The sequence below is a fragment of the Culex quinquefasciatus genome, chromosome 2 (assembly GCF_015732765.1).
Source record: "Culex quinquefasciatus strain JHB chromosome 2, VPISU_Cqui_1.0_pri_paternal, whole genome shotgun sequence".
NCBI classification, from domain to species: Eukaryota; Metazoa; Arthropoda; class Insecta; order Diptera; family Culicidae; genus Culex; species Culex quinquefasciatus.
The window spans coordinates 215817123-215832806 of NC_051862.1; the positions used below are offsets into that span (position 1 = coordinate 215817123).

The window sequence follows — 15684 nt, forward strand, 5'->3', positions numbered from 1 at the left end:
TTTGTTTTGACGTTTTGCATGTTTACACCTCGTTTGTTTTGATTCGAAACCGCTCTAATCGCGTTATCGCGTTGTTCCGCGGATTAAATTTCTTATCAAAAAGTGCAATTTTCAGGTGATTCCGTGCCGGATAAAAATGCCGCGAGGGCGTCCACCTCGGCAAAAATCGGTCCAAGAAGTTGGTGAAAGTGAGAAATTAGTGAAAAGTGAAGAAAAGGGCTCCAAAAAGCGATCTGACAAAAAGCATAGAGCAAAATTGAAGGAATCCCAGTCGAGAGAATTACCGGTTGATGAAAATGATTCTGCGTCGGTTGCCGATAAGGAAGGCCGGACGTTGGAAACTCGGAAGAGAGGGCGGCCTAGGAAACCGGACTTGGAAGTGGAGGACAGCAGTTTGAAGGTAAGGAAATTATTTACGATCCAAAACATGAACCGGTTGAGGTTTAATCGGAAATACTAGACTTTTATCAGACTCTGACCGAATTGAGGTAGAATTCTGACTCACAATTTCAAACGAATTTTAGTAGAATTCTGATAGAATTTTTTAAACTTTTGACTCAGAATTTTATCCGACTTCTACCGAATTTTAGTAGAATTCTGATAGAATTTTATTTTTTATTTTTTTAAACGGTTTACGACAAACCTTCAACTTTCAGTTTTTTTAAATTGAATAAAAAAATTTAAAACGTATCTTCTTGCTTACAGCAAAAAGATGATGACAAAAATGATTCAGCCAAACCGGTAATTTCTTGCGAAATATGTGGTAAACGGTTCAAATTTCGAGCCACTCTGAAGCAACACGAGCAAATCCATTACGGAATAAAAGAATTCGAGTGTGAACAATGCCATCGGCGCTTCATGCACAAAGGAACGCTCAAAGTCCACATGAGGCTTCATACCGGCGAACTGCCCTATCAATGTCCGCACTGTCCGAAGCGGTTCCGCGGCCAAACCGCCCTGGACTGCCACGTGTTCCGCCACACAAAGCAAGGCACCAAGTGCCCCCAGTGTGATTCGTTGTTTGCCACTCCGTCGATCGTGAAGCAACACATCCGTGAGGTTCACACGACGGAACGGTCGCACACGTGTCAAATCTGCGGAGTCACGTACAAACATCGGAAAACGTTGCGGCTGCACTTGCGGAACCACCAGAAACGAATTTGTCCCGACTGCGGACGGGTGTTTCACAGCGTGTACGCCATGATGACGCACCGGAAGATTCACGCCCAGGATCACTTCCAGTTCCGATGTGGGTTTTGCGACCGGAAGTTTGAGAAAGAAGACGAGCTGCAGTCGCATAGTAAGCTCCGCGGAAGGTCGTTCCAGTGTGAAATGTGCTGCCATAGCTTCAACAAGGCGGATTATCTGGAGAATCACAACCGAAGGAACCACTGGAAGGAGATGGGGCTGGAACAGTTGAAGGTGGCGGCGCCGAAGAATGGCTGGAACCGGAAGGGGGTGCCGAAACCGAAGAAAGCGGCTAAGGATTCTGAACCAGTTGATGAGACCGAACTGGTTGATTGGGATGGTGGTCCCGTGCAGGAAACGATAATCCAGACCATTGAAGTAACGGAACCACCAGAAATCATTCAGCAGTACGAGGTGATTCACTATGAAGGACTTCCCGCTGATGAGCAGATCGTTGTGAAAACGATTACAACGGAGATTGAACGAGTTCTACCTCAAGATACCGTTCAGAGTGAATTGGAACGAAACGATGAAGTTGAAGATTACGAAGAAGTGGAATCGATTGGTGACTACAACGATCATGACTATTCACTTGCTGGTGAGTTCGCCGAAGGAGAAGCGGTGGAAGAACTAAATTGTGAGACGATGGAAACCAAAAATGAGCCAGACAGCTTAGAACAGCAGGATTGTGATACGAAAGATTTTACCGAGACGAGCTATGATGAACTTTCGGATAAACCCGTTGCAATGAAACAGGAAACACGGGAATCCTCGTCGTCCGACAGTGAGGACGAACCTCTTGCAGTTAGTATTTTATGTTTGTTTCTTTTATGGTTTTGATGACTAAATTAGGTATTGTGTAATTTTATTCAGAAACTGGTAACTTCAAAGACAACTGAGGCCATCGTGACTTTAAAGGAGGAAATCAAGCGAGAACCACTGGATCTGAAAGACGAACTTCACAGTTCATCTGAGGACCAGCAATCCAGTGATGGCGAGTCACCAAGATCGAGACGCAAGCGTAAAGCCAACCCGAAGGATACGCGTCAAGGTCCCAAGCGTGAAATGCAGTGTTCCTTCTGCGGAGAATCCTTCAAAGGACGAAAAGCGCTCAAGGAGCACAAGCTAGCGCTTCATCCGGACTTGACTGGCAAGAGTGGGGTAATATTTTCTGTTAGTAAAAGTGTTTCGAAAATCTTAAACCGTTTGTTAAATTTCAGCCTTTCGTTTGCGAGTTGTGCGGTAAAAAGTATGCGACAGCTTCAAGCTTGGTGGTTCACCGCGGAAAACACGCCGAATATCAACGGTTCAAGTGCGACGAATGTCCGAAAGCCTTCACCTATCGCTGCTACCTGGATAACCACAAACGAGCAGAGCACCTGCACGAGCGGTTAATTTGTCAAAAGTGTGGCAAGCTTTTCAAGTATCCGCAAGATCTCAAGGTTCACACCAAACAACACGAGGATGAAAAACCCTTCAAGTGTGACATCTGTCCGTCGTCCTTCCGCTTCCCAAGTGCCCTTCGGTGCCACAAGGCTATGCACGTGGCCACGATTTTCTCCTGTGATATTTGCCAAAAGCAGTTCAAGTACGCCAACAGCTTGCGCGTCCACAAAAAACTCCACACGGGAAAAAAGCGATTCCAGTGCCAGATCTGCGATCGGGAGTTCAACACGAAGGCTCCGCTGGTTCGACATTTGGCGATTCATTCGATCGAGCGGGAAATGAAGTGCGTTGCTTGTGATAAGATATTTTACAAGAAAATTGACCTCGTGATTCACCAAACGAAGGAGCATCCGAACCACCCGATGATTGGTCGCACGGTGAAAATTCACACATGCCCGGTGTGCGGACAGGAGTTCACTAAGAAAAGTAACCTGAAGTCACACTCGTACATCCACGGCGACGAGTTCAAGTTTGCTTGCGATCTGTGCGAGGATCAAAAGTTTAAGCAGCACGCCGGGTTGAGGCACCATTTGACGCACTTCCACAAGCTGGTGATTCGAAAGAGGAAGCCGAAGGAGGAGAAGGGACAAGATTCGGGGGGTTTGGTTGAGTTTGAACAGCCGCTGGTCGACACGACGGTGGCGACGAAGGCCACGATGATGCCGGGCGTGAGTGTGCTCCACAACGGGGTCCAGTTTATGGTGCAACAGGTGCAGTGTGATTAGTTAGTGAGTAGTATATTTGTAATTTTATTATAAATGAAAAGTAATAAAAAACTATAAATCGATAGTTTATGTCGCTGTTGCATGTTGATTTTCTGAAACTTCCTTATCCTTTTTTATCCTGAAAAAAAATAATCTGAATAATACGATTTTCTTACATTCTATTTTATAATTTAAATTTCAATTTTTTCAAGTTGTGTTATTGTTGTTAAAAAAAATAACTCATTCAAAATTTATTACAGGAAAATCCAAAATAAAGATATGTTTTTTGAAACGTTAAATATCTGATTTTTGAGATTTGTTTTTAATTATTAGCCTATAACAAAATTTTAATATTTGTCCGGTTCCAATTAAATATTACATATTTTGAATGCTTTACAAAATCAGTAAACAACGGAAGACTGCTCAGAAAAAATATATAATTGACTGCAAGCAGAAAGACTATCCCAAATATTCCAATTTCTCCATAGTTTATCATTGACAATATAACAAGTCTGAACCTTTCAAATTTTTATAAAAGTTTAGTTTATAGACCACTTTCTTAGCCAAAATATTGTCCTTGAGAAAATTGGTCAAAATTTTTCCATCTTTCTAGCCGTAATTACACAAATAAAAAAAAATAACAAAATGGGTTATGGACAGTTTCCTTCACATAATTTATTTTCTCGAGAAGGTAAAAAAAGCAAGGCAATCCACTTTAACGACCCCCGGGTCTTTTGTGGTCTCTGTTGCAAGTTTCTGCTCATTTCTAGGCGTCCGAAGGTTATGTGTGGTGAGTCACCAATTGCCTCTTTTACGCAAATGGACCGACGTTTTACTTCCCCATCCGATAGAAGAGCAGAAGGATAAGGCGGGAATCCAACCCGCGCCTCCTCCTCGAGAAGGTATCTCAATAATAATAAAAACTAAAATTCTATAAAACTTTAAGTTTAACGACCACAAAAATGTTCTCATAGTTCTAGCCATATTTATCGAAACAAAAGATAATAACGAATCGAGTTAGGCAAAATCGGTCTAAATCGTCCCATATTTTTAGTAAATATAGGTTATGATAGGTTATTTTTCTTTTAAAGTTGGAATATCACATAACGTAATCATTGATTTTTTTTAATGAATTTCTATGTGCCATAACTTGAGTTGTCCGTCTATTTGAAATTCTCTCATAAGATTTATATCTGTTGAATAACAATTGATAGCCTCTGTTTTGGGGATGTTATTATTTTTTCAACTCCAACCCAGGTGACCTTCGCCGAACAAGCCCAACCTTCAACACCAATCCCCATCCAGCACTGTTAAATTACTCTCAACCCGCCTTTTTAATGATTTTGATTGCGGATTTCAACGTTTAAAAAAGCTTGAAAACAAAAAAAAAATCTTTTAACCGGTTCAAAATTGCTTTCCGAACTGAAACCGATTCAAACCCGCACTTGGTTGTAATTTTCAGACTGGGATGCATTCATCACTTATCTGTTTTGATTGGCGCTGGCAACACTGTTGATGATTTTTTGACAGGAACTGTTCAACGACGGAAGTTGGAGGTTGGAAAGTTTCCCGCCAAAAGTTTTGTATTTTTTTTAGCGATTTGATTCCGTTGTAATAAAACTCACACAAAATGCAGCAAATTCAGCCGTGCAAAATTGGATTGAAGTGGCCAGCGGTAATTGATTCTTCGGTATTTTTTGTCCTGATCTTAAAATTTAATTGTTTCCTCTCAGTGCTGTCCGCGGTGTTTACTGGACCTGCGCGTTTCTCCGGAGGACTCCCCTACGGTTAATCTGACGGAGCCGGTTCCCGCGGCTACAATGATCCTTGAAGAAGTTCAGCAAGTCACAACCCAAAAACAGTCCTCGAGTGCGGAGGAGCAGGCCAATCCAGCTACACTCCAACTAATGGGACCATTTGAACTCGCAGCCAATGGCAAGGCCAAGTTCGTGACTTCGTGTGCCGTTGATGGTCCACCCGAAGAAATTGTTCTCCTTTGGCCGCCCCTTCCAGAAGAGGAGTTGAAGCAGGAGACGCCACCGCCTCCTCCGCCGGCCCCAGAACCAAACGTCGTGGGTTCTAACCAAGCACCGACGGTCACGATGATCCCTGTTCAAGGACAATCGATGCCTCAACAGAGAATGGACCAATACTACGGACTGTTGCCAACTCCAACCCAAGTGACCTTCGCCGCACAAGCCCAACAACCGGTGCCAAACCCCCCAATCCAGTACGGCCAACTCACCCTCAACCCACCTCCGCCCATAATCGTCTCCCATCAGCAAGCCCAACCGCAACCAGCTTGGTCGTCTCAACCTTCGCCGCAGCAAGCGTTTTACCAAACAGCCACTTGGTATCGGCAGCCGCCGCCATCGCAGGCGGTTCTCGTCCAGCAGCAGCAGCAGCCAGCTCCCCAACAACGTTACGTGCAGTTTCAGACACCGCCTCCGGTGAACTTTCCCTTTCCGCCGCCGACGCTGCAACTGCAGCCGGGCCAAGCTCCGACGATGGTTCCGGCGAATGGAGTTTTCACCGTTCAGCATCACTTCCTGAACGTGCTGCCACCCGGGCAGTTTCAGCAATAATAATAGGTTGAAGTGCGAAAGTTCCCGTTCGAGGAATTGAGAAAGTTGGTTGCTTGAGGTTCTTGCGAGGAAAAATTAATAAGAATAAAATATTCAAAACTTCAAAATGCTAAAATAAAATTAAACACAGACTACAATTTTTTGATTTTTTTTAAATTAATGAGTCCAAAAATTTATGATCTAAAAAAATCAAAAAAGAAAATTGAAAAAATTAAAATTCCGGAACTCAATTTTTGAATTCTAAATTTCTTGAATTCCTTACTTCCTTAATTCCAAAATATCTGAATTCCTAAATTCCTGAATACCTAAATTGTTAAATTCTATTTTTTTTCAATTCTTAAATTCTTAAATTCTTGAATACTTAAATACCTAAATTATTAAATTCTTAAACTTCTATATTCCTTCATTCTTAAATTCTCAAATTCTTAAATTACAAAATTCTAAAACCATTTGATTTTTGAATTTTAAATTTTTTAAGTTTATTTTCTTATTAAGTTAATTAAATTATAACTTCGTTTTGAAATAATTAATCTTTAAAATTTTTGTTTTTTTCTTATTTTTAGAGTTAAAAATTGGAATTAAAATTTCTAGCGTCAATTAAAAATTTGGAATTTTTAAATCATTGAAATATTTTTTTTAACTTTTATAATTTTGAATTATTTTAATTTATAGCTTTGAATTTGTTATTTCAACATTTTGTTTTGCATACATATTGAACATTCACATTTATTTTAATGTCTCAATTTTTAAATGTTGTTTTTATTTTTTTTTTCAATCTGTGTGTTTATTGATAATTGTAAAAAAATTCTCTTTGGATTACTTCATTTCAAGCAAAAAACAAAACCCGTCTTTTTAATTTCAATATTCTGCCTTTTGAGATTCGGCATTATCTGGGTGCTGAAAAGACAGAATGCGTAACGTGATTTCCGAATGATCCCCACTGCTCCTCACTAATACAACTGCACTACAGCTGTAAACATAAACAAATTAGAACGCTTTGTTCAAACTCAAGCGTGACATATTTTTTGTTGCAAGAGATACTCGTTTTGAAACATTTTGGTTCTAATGATATTAAAGTTTTTGCTGAAAAATTAAGTTCTTCGTGCTTTTTTTGTTTGTAGACTAAACGATGGGCGGTTAAAAGAGTCCTTCTTTGTTTTCAACGTGATGAAATATTGCGTCAGAAATGGAGGAATTTTGTGAATCAGAAGAGCAACCGGATGGAAGTTACGAGATTATGTATCTTTGAAGCGCAGTGATAATACAGGAGTAAGATTGTTCAATGATAATTGGCAGGTACCATTCACAGTTACTGATAATTCGTACACTCAGCCAAAACACCCTTTACCAGCCATAAGGATACCATATATTATTTTTCCATACAACAACCATATAGATTTCATAGGTGTACTGAATGGATATTTTGTCCATAATTAGACTTTATGAATTTAATGTACAATTTGTTTTGCGTTCATATGAAAACCTTATAAAACGCAAATGTTGGCAAAGCTGGCAGATTTTGGTGTCTATATGGCAAACTTATGAATAGGATTTATTCCTAGATTTTTCTCTCTTAAAATTGTTACTGTTTTGATTTGAAGATTTTTTAAAAGTTTATTTCCGTTATATTACAAAAAACAGATCAAATTGAACGAGTCTCACTACTGGTCGTGGCCGCTTTTGAATCTAGGACGCGTCAACTAGTTTGCACATTCAGTCCCCCAAGTCGCTGTGAATGTTGCTTGGGCTACGGTGTACGCGGATAGTACATTCGATCGATGGGTGTGGATCGTCGCGAGTCGATCGGGAACTGGCCATAGTTGGAGCGCTCGTGGTCGGACACGTGGTCTAACTGCATACAAACGAAGGTGATCTCGATTATGGTTGCATCGTAAATGGTCCGCTTCTCGTTGATGACCTTCTGCTTTTCCTCCGATTTGATCACGGTCCTGAATGAAAAGGGTTGAACTTTAAAAAAAAATTACGTTGAACCCTGAAACTTACACAATATGCTCTTGGTTGACGTTTTGTAACTGTGGCGGTTGCGTTCGCTTTGCATCGGTTGCGTCACTACCGGTGGGTTTGTCGTAAATTTCCGGTTAATCACGACATCGTCATCGTGATGCTGCTGTTGCATTAAACAGAACGAGACTAGGGGATGTTTGACGAACATCGGGAATTGCGCTTCAATGCATCGGCACCACCTCCAACTCCACGTCCACTACTTATTAAATCTGAAGCATGACCTCATGTTGCGACTCGTAAATTTCCGACGGCGAATGTGTGTGATTAATCTTGTCGTTGGTTTTAAATAGCCGGTTGCTCCAGCTGCTCACTGATAACGCCGGAAACGGATCGCGTCGAAGACGCGGTATAAGTTGCGCTGCGCCTTCAAGACCTGTAAGCTAGTCCGGTTGGAAAAAATCAATACTTTTTTTTTTAAACTCAATGTTACAATAACTTACCAAAGTGAAGTTTGGGTTTGACCTGCCCTGACAAAGAACCAAATTGCGCAACTCGTCGTGCCACTCATCGACATGGCTACCGGTTGTAACTTTATGGCCGACCTCCACCTCCATCAATGCCAACGTCACTGTTCCATATGTCAGTGCCAGGTGTTGCCGGAAAGCACCTTCAAATGCCTACTGCGATTCTTGTTGCTGTTGTGGCCTTGGCAGCAGTGAGGATGTTTGAAATTGGAAAAATGGGGTCGGTTGGGGTTTTTACATGGAACGGAGCAATCGGAGCGTAATCGTTGTCATTGCTTTCGATCGAGTTATTTCCGGAAGTTTTGCCTCGGACACTCAAGCAATGATCAGATCGCGGAGATCATTCTTGCCGCGGGCGAGTCCTGAAACAATAATAAAACATATTAGTTGCATTAAAAACGAGATAATTCACTTACTTACTTTATTTTTCCAAATATGTTCACCATCCTCTGTTACAACTGGTCTGCCTTTTTCGCCATCATGAAATATATTTCTATAAGGTTTTCATATAACTTTTTCACATATACAATTTCATTAGATTTCATACGCCAACCTTATAAAATGTATAGGAACAGCAATCAGTCATATAGTAAACATATGGACTCAATAAATGGCGATTTTGATAGCATTTATATGGCTGGCCTTATGAAATTCAAAACTTATTTTGGCTGAGTGTAGTAAACAATTCGTAAACATAGGGTTTGAGTGAGATATAGCGCTTATGGAAATGTTAGCGACGAATTATGACAATCTCGATTTCATCTCTTTTCTTAATACTGACTCAAAAGCTCGACGCCCTCGACTTGTTTATTCCTGACAAAAAAATCATAGATCGATTACAATACTTGCCACTTCTTGGCATAATTTTTCAAACAGTAAATTGGTTCCGCTTTGACAGTTCTAAATTGAGGCCGCTTTGCGGACAACTATTCTGCACCCAGGGCATTATAAGGTAATTCAAAATTGTTGATACATTTATAATTTTCAGTTTTATTAAATGAGCAAATTATAAACATATTGTAAACAAACATTTTCCGTTTCTGTTCCTTTTCAGCTATACGTACCGCTTAAGAAAAATCTTTTCATAACCCTATCCTTGACCGTTTCTTAGGCGTTTTTCTATATCTGGAGTTTTTTTTTTCAAAAGGTCCAATAAACCAAATTTTCTGTTTTTGCTTTTTGGGTTTTTTTGAAACCGCCTTGAGTCAGGGGTATTAAAAAACAACCAAAAAGCAAAAACTCAAAATTTAATTTATTGGACCGTTTAAAAAAAAAACTCCAAATATGGAAATTTGCGTTTCTTCCGAGCTGCAATTCCTTTCATATTTAAAACCAAATTATATTTTTTTCAGCTCTTCAAATATATTTTACTCGGAGGTTCTTTTCATCCAAGACTTATTATTTAAATTCAAAATATCTTAAATAAAAGAAAAACTAAATATATACCTGAAAACGGTACAATTAAGCAAAAAATTGTATAGTACTTTTCGATTGCAAATTTGATATAGCTTTAAAAAGTAAAAAAAAATCGGTATATTCCAAACAATTTTTTTCAATACGCACTATTGTTCAAAAGATTTTGTTTAGTCCTCTAAAACATATTACAAATTTTAGAAAATAGAAAATATTTTGGGAATTCAATTTTTAGTAAAAAAAAGTTAAATAAAAAATTTAGATTTTTTCCGTCTACCTTTTTTTCTGAAAAGTCCTTATCATAACGATAGCAGAGTCCTTATTTTAACGGACATAGTTTCATCCAAATCAAATATTTAAAAATTGCAAAACCATAGAAAATCGTATTGTGAAGGTACACTGAAAGCCCGACCATGGTAGTTTTAAGAAAATTTGCTAAAAATGCTGCTTATTAAATTAACTGTGGCTTTTTGGTGAAAGTAAACGCAAATATGGTAGAATGTACCATGCTTCCACAAAATTGCATGGTAGCTAATACGAAATCATTAACATTCTCTCCATAATCGAGGGTTAAAATTACCATACCGCTCTCGACATAGTAAAACTGACTGCGTTAATCAGTCAATCCAAGCACGGAATGTTTTTAGTAAAAATACGTCGGTGCGTGTTCTCAATTTAACCCTACAATATGGTAGCAACTACCATGGTTGGGTTTTCAGTGTAGACAAAAATCAAAATAGGGGAAATATGCCCATTTTAAGCCTAATAAGCGGTCGTGTTTGAATGATGCTGGATAATCTGGATTGTTCCTTGAAATTCACTAAAACCAAATACACCAACGAGTAGAGCAACTTTTTGTGAACATTTCTGTATATTTTCACTTCCTTTTACAAGCATTTAAAAAAAAATATTTCAAAAATGCATTCTAATCAGTCGAGTGCATTGGGCCACGCCCATTTTTCTATTTTCAGCATAGTTCTTTTTTTCTTCCAGCGCTCTTTTGGGTCTGCTTAGTGCTGCCAAAATTGATGAAATTTTAAGCGAACACTCACGAAAAGTAGCATTTAAAGCGAAAGTTTCCTGGCAACACTTGCTCACTCCAACAGGCGCTGCACCAGCATGTTGGTGGTGTTGGTGGCCACCCTTTGTTCTTTATTTGCCTTCGCTTCGCGCTCAGTTTTCTTCAGCCTTCGATTAGAATCGGTATTGAAAAAACGTCAAAAGACTTAGCGCGTTTGTTTTTTTGTTGGTGCTTCACGCAACCGAGATCGGGGGAAAATCGTGAGAAAACCCTCCCGAATTGAGAGGGAACTGTCACCATTCACGGACAGGGGAGAAAACCCGCAGAATCTGCGCGAGGGAAACCCGCAAGAAATATTTCATGCCTTTTTAACCAACTTAACACAAACACATTCAAACTTTGTTGCATGTGTTGGTGAATTAATTGGTCTTATATTTTGTCTATGTATTAGTGCAGGCGGCTCAATTTTGTGCCTGTATTAGTGAGTCCCTCCGTTTCCCCAAAATGGCTTCCACCAAAAAAATAAAAATGACAAATTTACAACACATCATCCTTTATTCCACAATAAACTTTCACACTCGCTTTCACACTAAAACACTTTCTTCGGGCAAAATAACCACTCAATGAAAACCGTCACCTCCACGGAGCCATCCGGAGCCAGGCCTGACGAGCCCTCCGAGTCCCCGTCCTCCTGTTTTTATAAAGCATTGCAATGATTACCCTGAAAAGAAGAACAGATTTATGTCTGACAACATCACTTTATGAACTGATTATTTCTTCTGCTCGTACCTGTTTTGATGAATTTGAAGTAAATTCCGGCGAACCTCGTTGAAAGCGATTCCAAGTTGGCGCAAATCACCGATGGAACAAGCTCCAGGCGAAAACTTCCGAGCCAAAAGAGACTCCAGCGGGCCAAAGGCAATCGTTGCAGATTTTTCTCCATGCATTTCACTGAATTCTTTATTTTTTCTTGCAAATTCACTGTCAGAATCGCAGAGCTGCTTGATCGGCTTGATCACACCATGAAAATACGAAACACAATGAAATGTCAGTGATGGCTGCGGTCCCTCATCCATCAAGGTTTTCAAAAATATAAGGTGTAGTAGATTTGACCACAAAAAAAAAAATGTGGAAAAAAATATAAATAATTCCGAAACAAATTGCTAATGAAAAAGAAAACCCGCTTTATTTGAAAAATGCTAAACATACTATTAGTTAATTTTTTTAATAAAATGCAAAAATCCGTCATACCTTTATATACCCAATTGGTCGACGAGTTTTACTGTTCTTTCAGCATCGCGGCAGAAAGATGAGTATTGTATTTGAAATGAGTAAATATATTATTGTTTTCATTTTTTTATTGATGAGGATAAGTGAAAAATTGTTAACAAAATGTTAAAATGTTAAAATGTTAAAATGTTAAAATGTTAAAATGTTAAAATGTTAAAATGTTAAAATGTTAAAATGTTAAAATGTTAAAATGTTAAAATGTTAAAATGTTAAAATGTTAAAATGTTAAAATGTTAAAATGTTAAAATGTTAAAATGTTAAAATGTTAAAATGTTAAAATGTTAAAATGTTAAAATGTTAAAATGTTAAAATGTTAAAATGTTAAAATGTTAAAATGTTAATGTTAAAATGTTAAAATGTTAAATGTTAAAATGTAAAATGTAAAAATGTTAAAATGTCAAAATGTTAAATGTTAAATGTTAAAATGTTAAAATGTTAAAATGTTAAAATGTTAAAATGTTAAAATGTTAAAATGTTAAAATGTTAAAATGTTAAAATGTTAAAATGTTAAAATGTTAAAATGTTAAAATGTTAAAATGTTAAAAATGTTAAAACGTTGTCAAGTTGACAATTTGACAATTTAACAATTTGACAATTTGACATTTTGACATTTTGACATTTTGACATTTTGACATTTTGACATTTTGACATTTTGACATTTTGACATTTTGACATTTTGGCATTTTGACATTTTGGCATTTTGACATTTTGACATTTTGACATTTTGACATTTTGACATTTTGACATTTTGACATTTTGACATTTTGACATTTTGACATTTTGACATTTTGACATTTTGACATTTTGACATTTTGACATTTTGACATTTTGACATTTTGACATTTTGACATTTTGACATTTGACATTTTGACATTTTGACATTTTGACATTTTGACATTTTGACATTTTGACATTTTGACATTTTGACATTTTGACATTTTGACATTTTGACATTTGACATTTTGACATTTTGACATTCTTGACATTTGACATTTTGACATTTTGACATTTTGACATTTTGACATTTTGACATTTGACATTTTGACATTTTGACATTTGACATTTTGACATTTTGACATTTTGACATTTTGACATTTTGACATTTTGACATTTTGACATTTTGACATTTTGACATTTTGACATTTTGACATTTTGACATTTTGACATTTTGACATTTTGACATTTTGACATTTTGTCATTTTGACATTTTGACATTTTGACAAAACAATTAAAGAAAACAGTAAATTCTTCAATTGTTCAATCTGTTTGAATCATGTCACTCCAGCACCACACTGCAAAGTGAATTTGTGCTGATCGGCGATACTAAAGAAGCACGCATACTTGTGCACAGCACCGACGTGTGAGATGCAACTGCCCTTCGAGCACGCCTTCGAGTGTTTACGTTCTTGGTCAATAGAGTTATCTAAGCCCGCTCTCACGCACACTAGCACGCCATTTGTTTTGCTGGTCGGTACAAAATTTAACCTCACTTTTTTTTGTGTACGTACACGCAATACATGCGCACGTAGATCAAGGTAATCCATCCTTTAAAGGTATGGCTATTTTTCTATAGCTGTATTAGTGTGAGAACGGAGAGAAAAAAAATTTGTCAGGTTTAGCTACGAAATGTAATTTTATGTAGTTTTTCTCTCCGTGCACTGTCAGAGCAGAGCGTTGTGACGTCATACCGTTTGTTTTGGCAGCGAATGCAAGGGAAATTTTTAGTTTTTAAAGTTTTTCGTGGATTTTAAGGAACCTGTGCCGCGCCAATGTCCTCCAATCTTTTGGATAACCCGGATAACGATCTACAGAAGGAAGTTTTGCAAAAAGGTTAACAAAAAGGTTGAGAAATTTTATAGTTTAATAACTTTAATTTAATACTTAAACTTTTATTCGCAGCTGTTTCAACAATTTGTGACCCGGAAGAGTCAGTCCGAACAAGCAGAGTAAGGATCACCATCCGCTGGCATAGGAGGAATGGACCCGTGAAGTTGCAAGCTATTAAACGTTGGCGGCGGATGTTTTTGAGCCGTTTGATATCTTGTCTTCTGGAAACCGACGGGAGCGGAACTGACGGTGGAAACGGTGGCGGAACAGATCAGCCAAACAGTGAAGGAACTAGATGGTTTGACCAAGCATTCGGCAGTAGCAGCTCGGTGGCGATCCGTTCCTGTACGCGTTGTTCTTGTCCCGGTCGCCGTACAGCCGGCGATCACGTTCAGCATCAATCCCTTCAGCAGCAGTCTATTCCGCGCCAGCCGGGAGATGGCCATCAGCAGCGGCGTCAGAAATACCACTAGTGTAAAGAGGAACGCCAAGCATTTGCCGCAGTGTACCGTGCGGCCGAAGCAAAAGTTCTGAGTCGATATCTACCGAAGAACCGCCATCACTGGGACTTCGGGAATAGGAAAATTCACAATGCACCGCCGGTTGTGGCCAACAATCAGGTGCATAAACAGCTTGAACCATAGCAGGTCGTCATGTCGACGCACGACCGGACGGCTACCGCCACACATGAACTAAGCTCCCCAGCAGCTTCATCCACTTCCGCCCCAACCGCAGTGTCATGTACGGCGTGACATGTACCACTTGCGCAAAATTGACCAAGACTCAAAGTGGTTTCCTGCCCAGCAGCAGCAACATAAACCGTTGATGCACCAGGTCGCAGCACGGTGTTCAAGATCAGCTGCCCTTGGGATTTTCACCCCTTACATTGCAGCAGCACACGGAACCAATTAAGCGAGCGAAACTTCCTCAAAATTTGGTGAACATCGAAGGAAGCATTGATGGGATATGTTATCCCTTTCCTTTGATTAACGCGGACCCTCTGAATGATCTTTGATTCACAATAAAATCATGATTAAATCAAGTGAAGTGTATATTTGTCTACCAATGTTCAATTTAAATTGTTTAGGATATTGTTCAATATTAACTTTTCTATTCGCTAAAGCTATGATTTTCATTCATTTTTTTCCTTTTTGTATGGACTTACTTCAATAATTGAATAATTATTGTCGATTCCCTTTCCCAATTACCACCCCCTCCCAAAATGGTACACGTGGTTTAAGCGTTAGAAGTGGTTAAGTGTTTTCCATCTAGAAATAAATAAAATTCTCGGTTAAATCTTTCGCAACTTTAGCAAAACACGATTTTCATGCAAAACATGCTTTTGATCAATTTGTTGCGTAATAAAAGTTTTCTAGAAATGCATAAAACATACAATGTAATTAATTTTTCATTCATTTTGTATATCATCCTATAGTGGCAAGAACGGTATGACGTCATCACCAGAGGCATCGCGAATGTTGACACTTTTTTGCTTACTAACACTAAACCAAAGCGTTTTCAGCCGGACCTGTTAAATATACGGACATTGCACGTAGATAACTCTATGAAATTGAAACATTTCGACATTTTCCTGTGATGGTGTGCGTGAATTTTTGAGACCGTTCAAGTCGGGAGGGATTTCCGTGCGATTTCAGCGTTGTTCCACTCAGCTCAAATTGGGAGGGCCACCCTCACGGATTTCTCGTTTGCGTGTTGCTAAT

The 15684-nt window shown here is 38.6% G+C and overlaps 2 protein-coding genes and 1 long non-coding RNA gene across 3 annotated transcripts; 2 read left to right on the top strand and 1 right to left on the bottom strand.

The window, feature by feature from the left end:
* Positions 1–42: 42 nt before the first annotated feature.
* LOC6036010 (zinc finger protein 665) lies at positions 43–3428 on the top strand. The gene is made up of 4 exons (XM_001846062.2): positions 43–400; positions 706–1992; positions 2062–2349; positions 2409–3428. Exons 1-4 carry the CDS (start codon positions 137–139, stop codon positions 3357–3359), a joined length of 2790 nt encoding a protein of 929 aa, XP_001846114.2. The 5' UTR covers positions 43–136; the 3' UTR covers positions 3360–3428.
* Positions 3429–4885: 1457 nt separating this feature from the next.
* LOC119767858 (leucine-rich repeat extensin-like protein 2) lies at positions 4886–6027 on the top strand. Its single transcript, XM_038257554.1, has 2 exons — positions 4886–5013; positions 5072–6027. Exons 1-2 carry the CDS (start codon positions 4969–4971, stop codon positions 5921–5923), a joined length of 897 nt encoding a protein of 298 aa, XP_038113482.1. The 5' UTR covers positions 4886–4968; the 3' UTR covers positions 5924–6027.
* Positions 6028–7445: 1418 nt separating this feature from the next.
* Positions 7446–8784, bottom strand: LOC119767859. The gene is made up of 3 exons (XR_005277749.1): positions 8389–8784; positions 7928–8328; positions 7446–7872 (listed from the first exon to the last, which is right to left on the bottom strand). It is a non-coding gene; the product is annotated as an uncharacterized LOC119767859 (long non-coding RNA).
* Between the last annotated feature and the right edge of the window lie 6900 nt (positions 8785–15684).

What these genes read in the sequence shown, in the direction of transcription:
- LOC119767858 (XM_038257554.1), top strand. Translation starts at nt 4,969, where the DNA reads ATGCAGCAAATTCAGCCGTGCAAAATTGGATTGAAGTGGCCAGCG. An exon ending in TTGGATTGAAGTGGCCAGCG is followed by an intron (nt 5,014 to 5,071) that starts GTAATTGATTCT and finishes GTTTCCTCTCAG; the next exon opens with TGCTGTCCGCGGTGTTTACT.
- LOC6036010 (XM_001846062.2), top strand. Translation starts at nt 137, where the DNA reads ATGCCGCGAGGGCGTCCACCTCGGCAAAAATCGGTCCAAGAAGTTGGT. An exon ending in TGGAGGACAGCAGTTTGAAG is followed by an intron (nt 401 to 705) that starts GTAAGGAAATTA and finishes TCTTGCTTACAG; the next exon opens with CAAAAAGATGATGACAAAAA. An exon ending in GTGAGGACGAACCTCTTGCA is followed by an intron (nt 1,993 to 2,061) that starts GTTAGTATTTTA and finishes AATTTTATTCAG; the next exon opens with AAACTGGTAACTTCAAAGAC.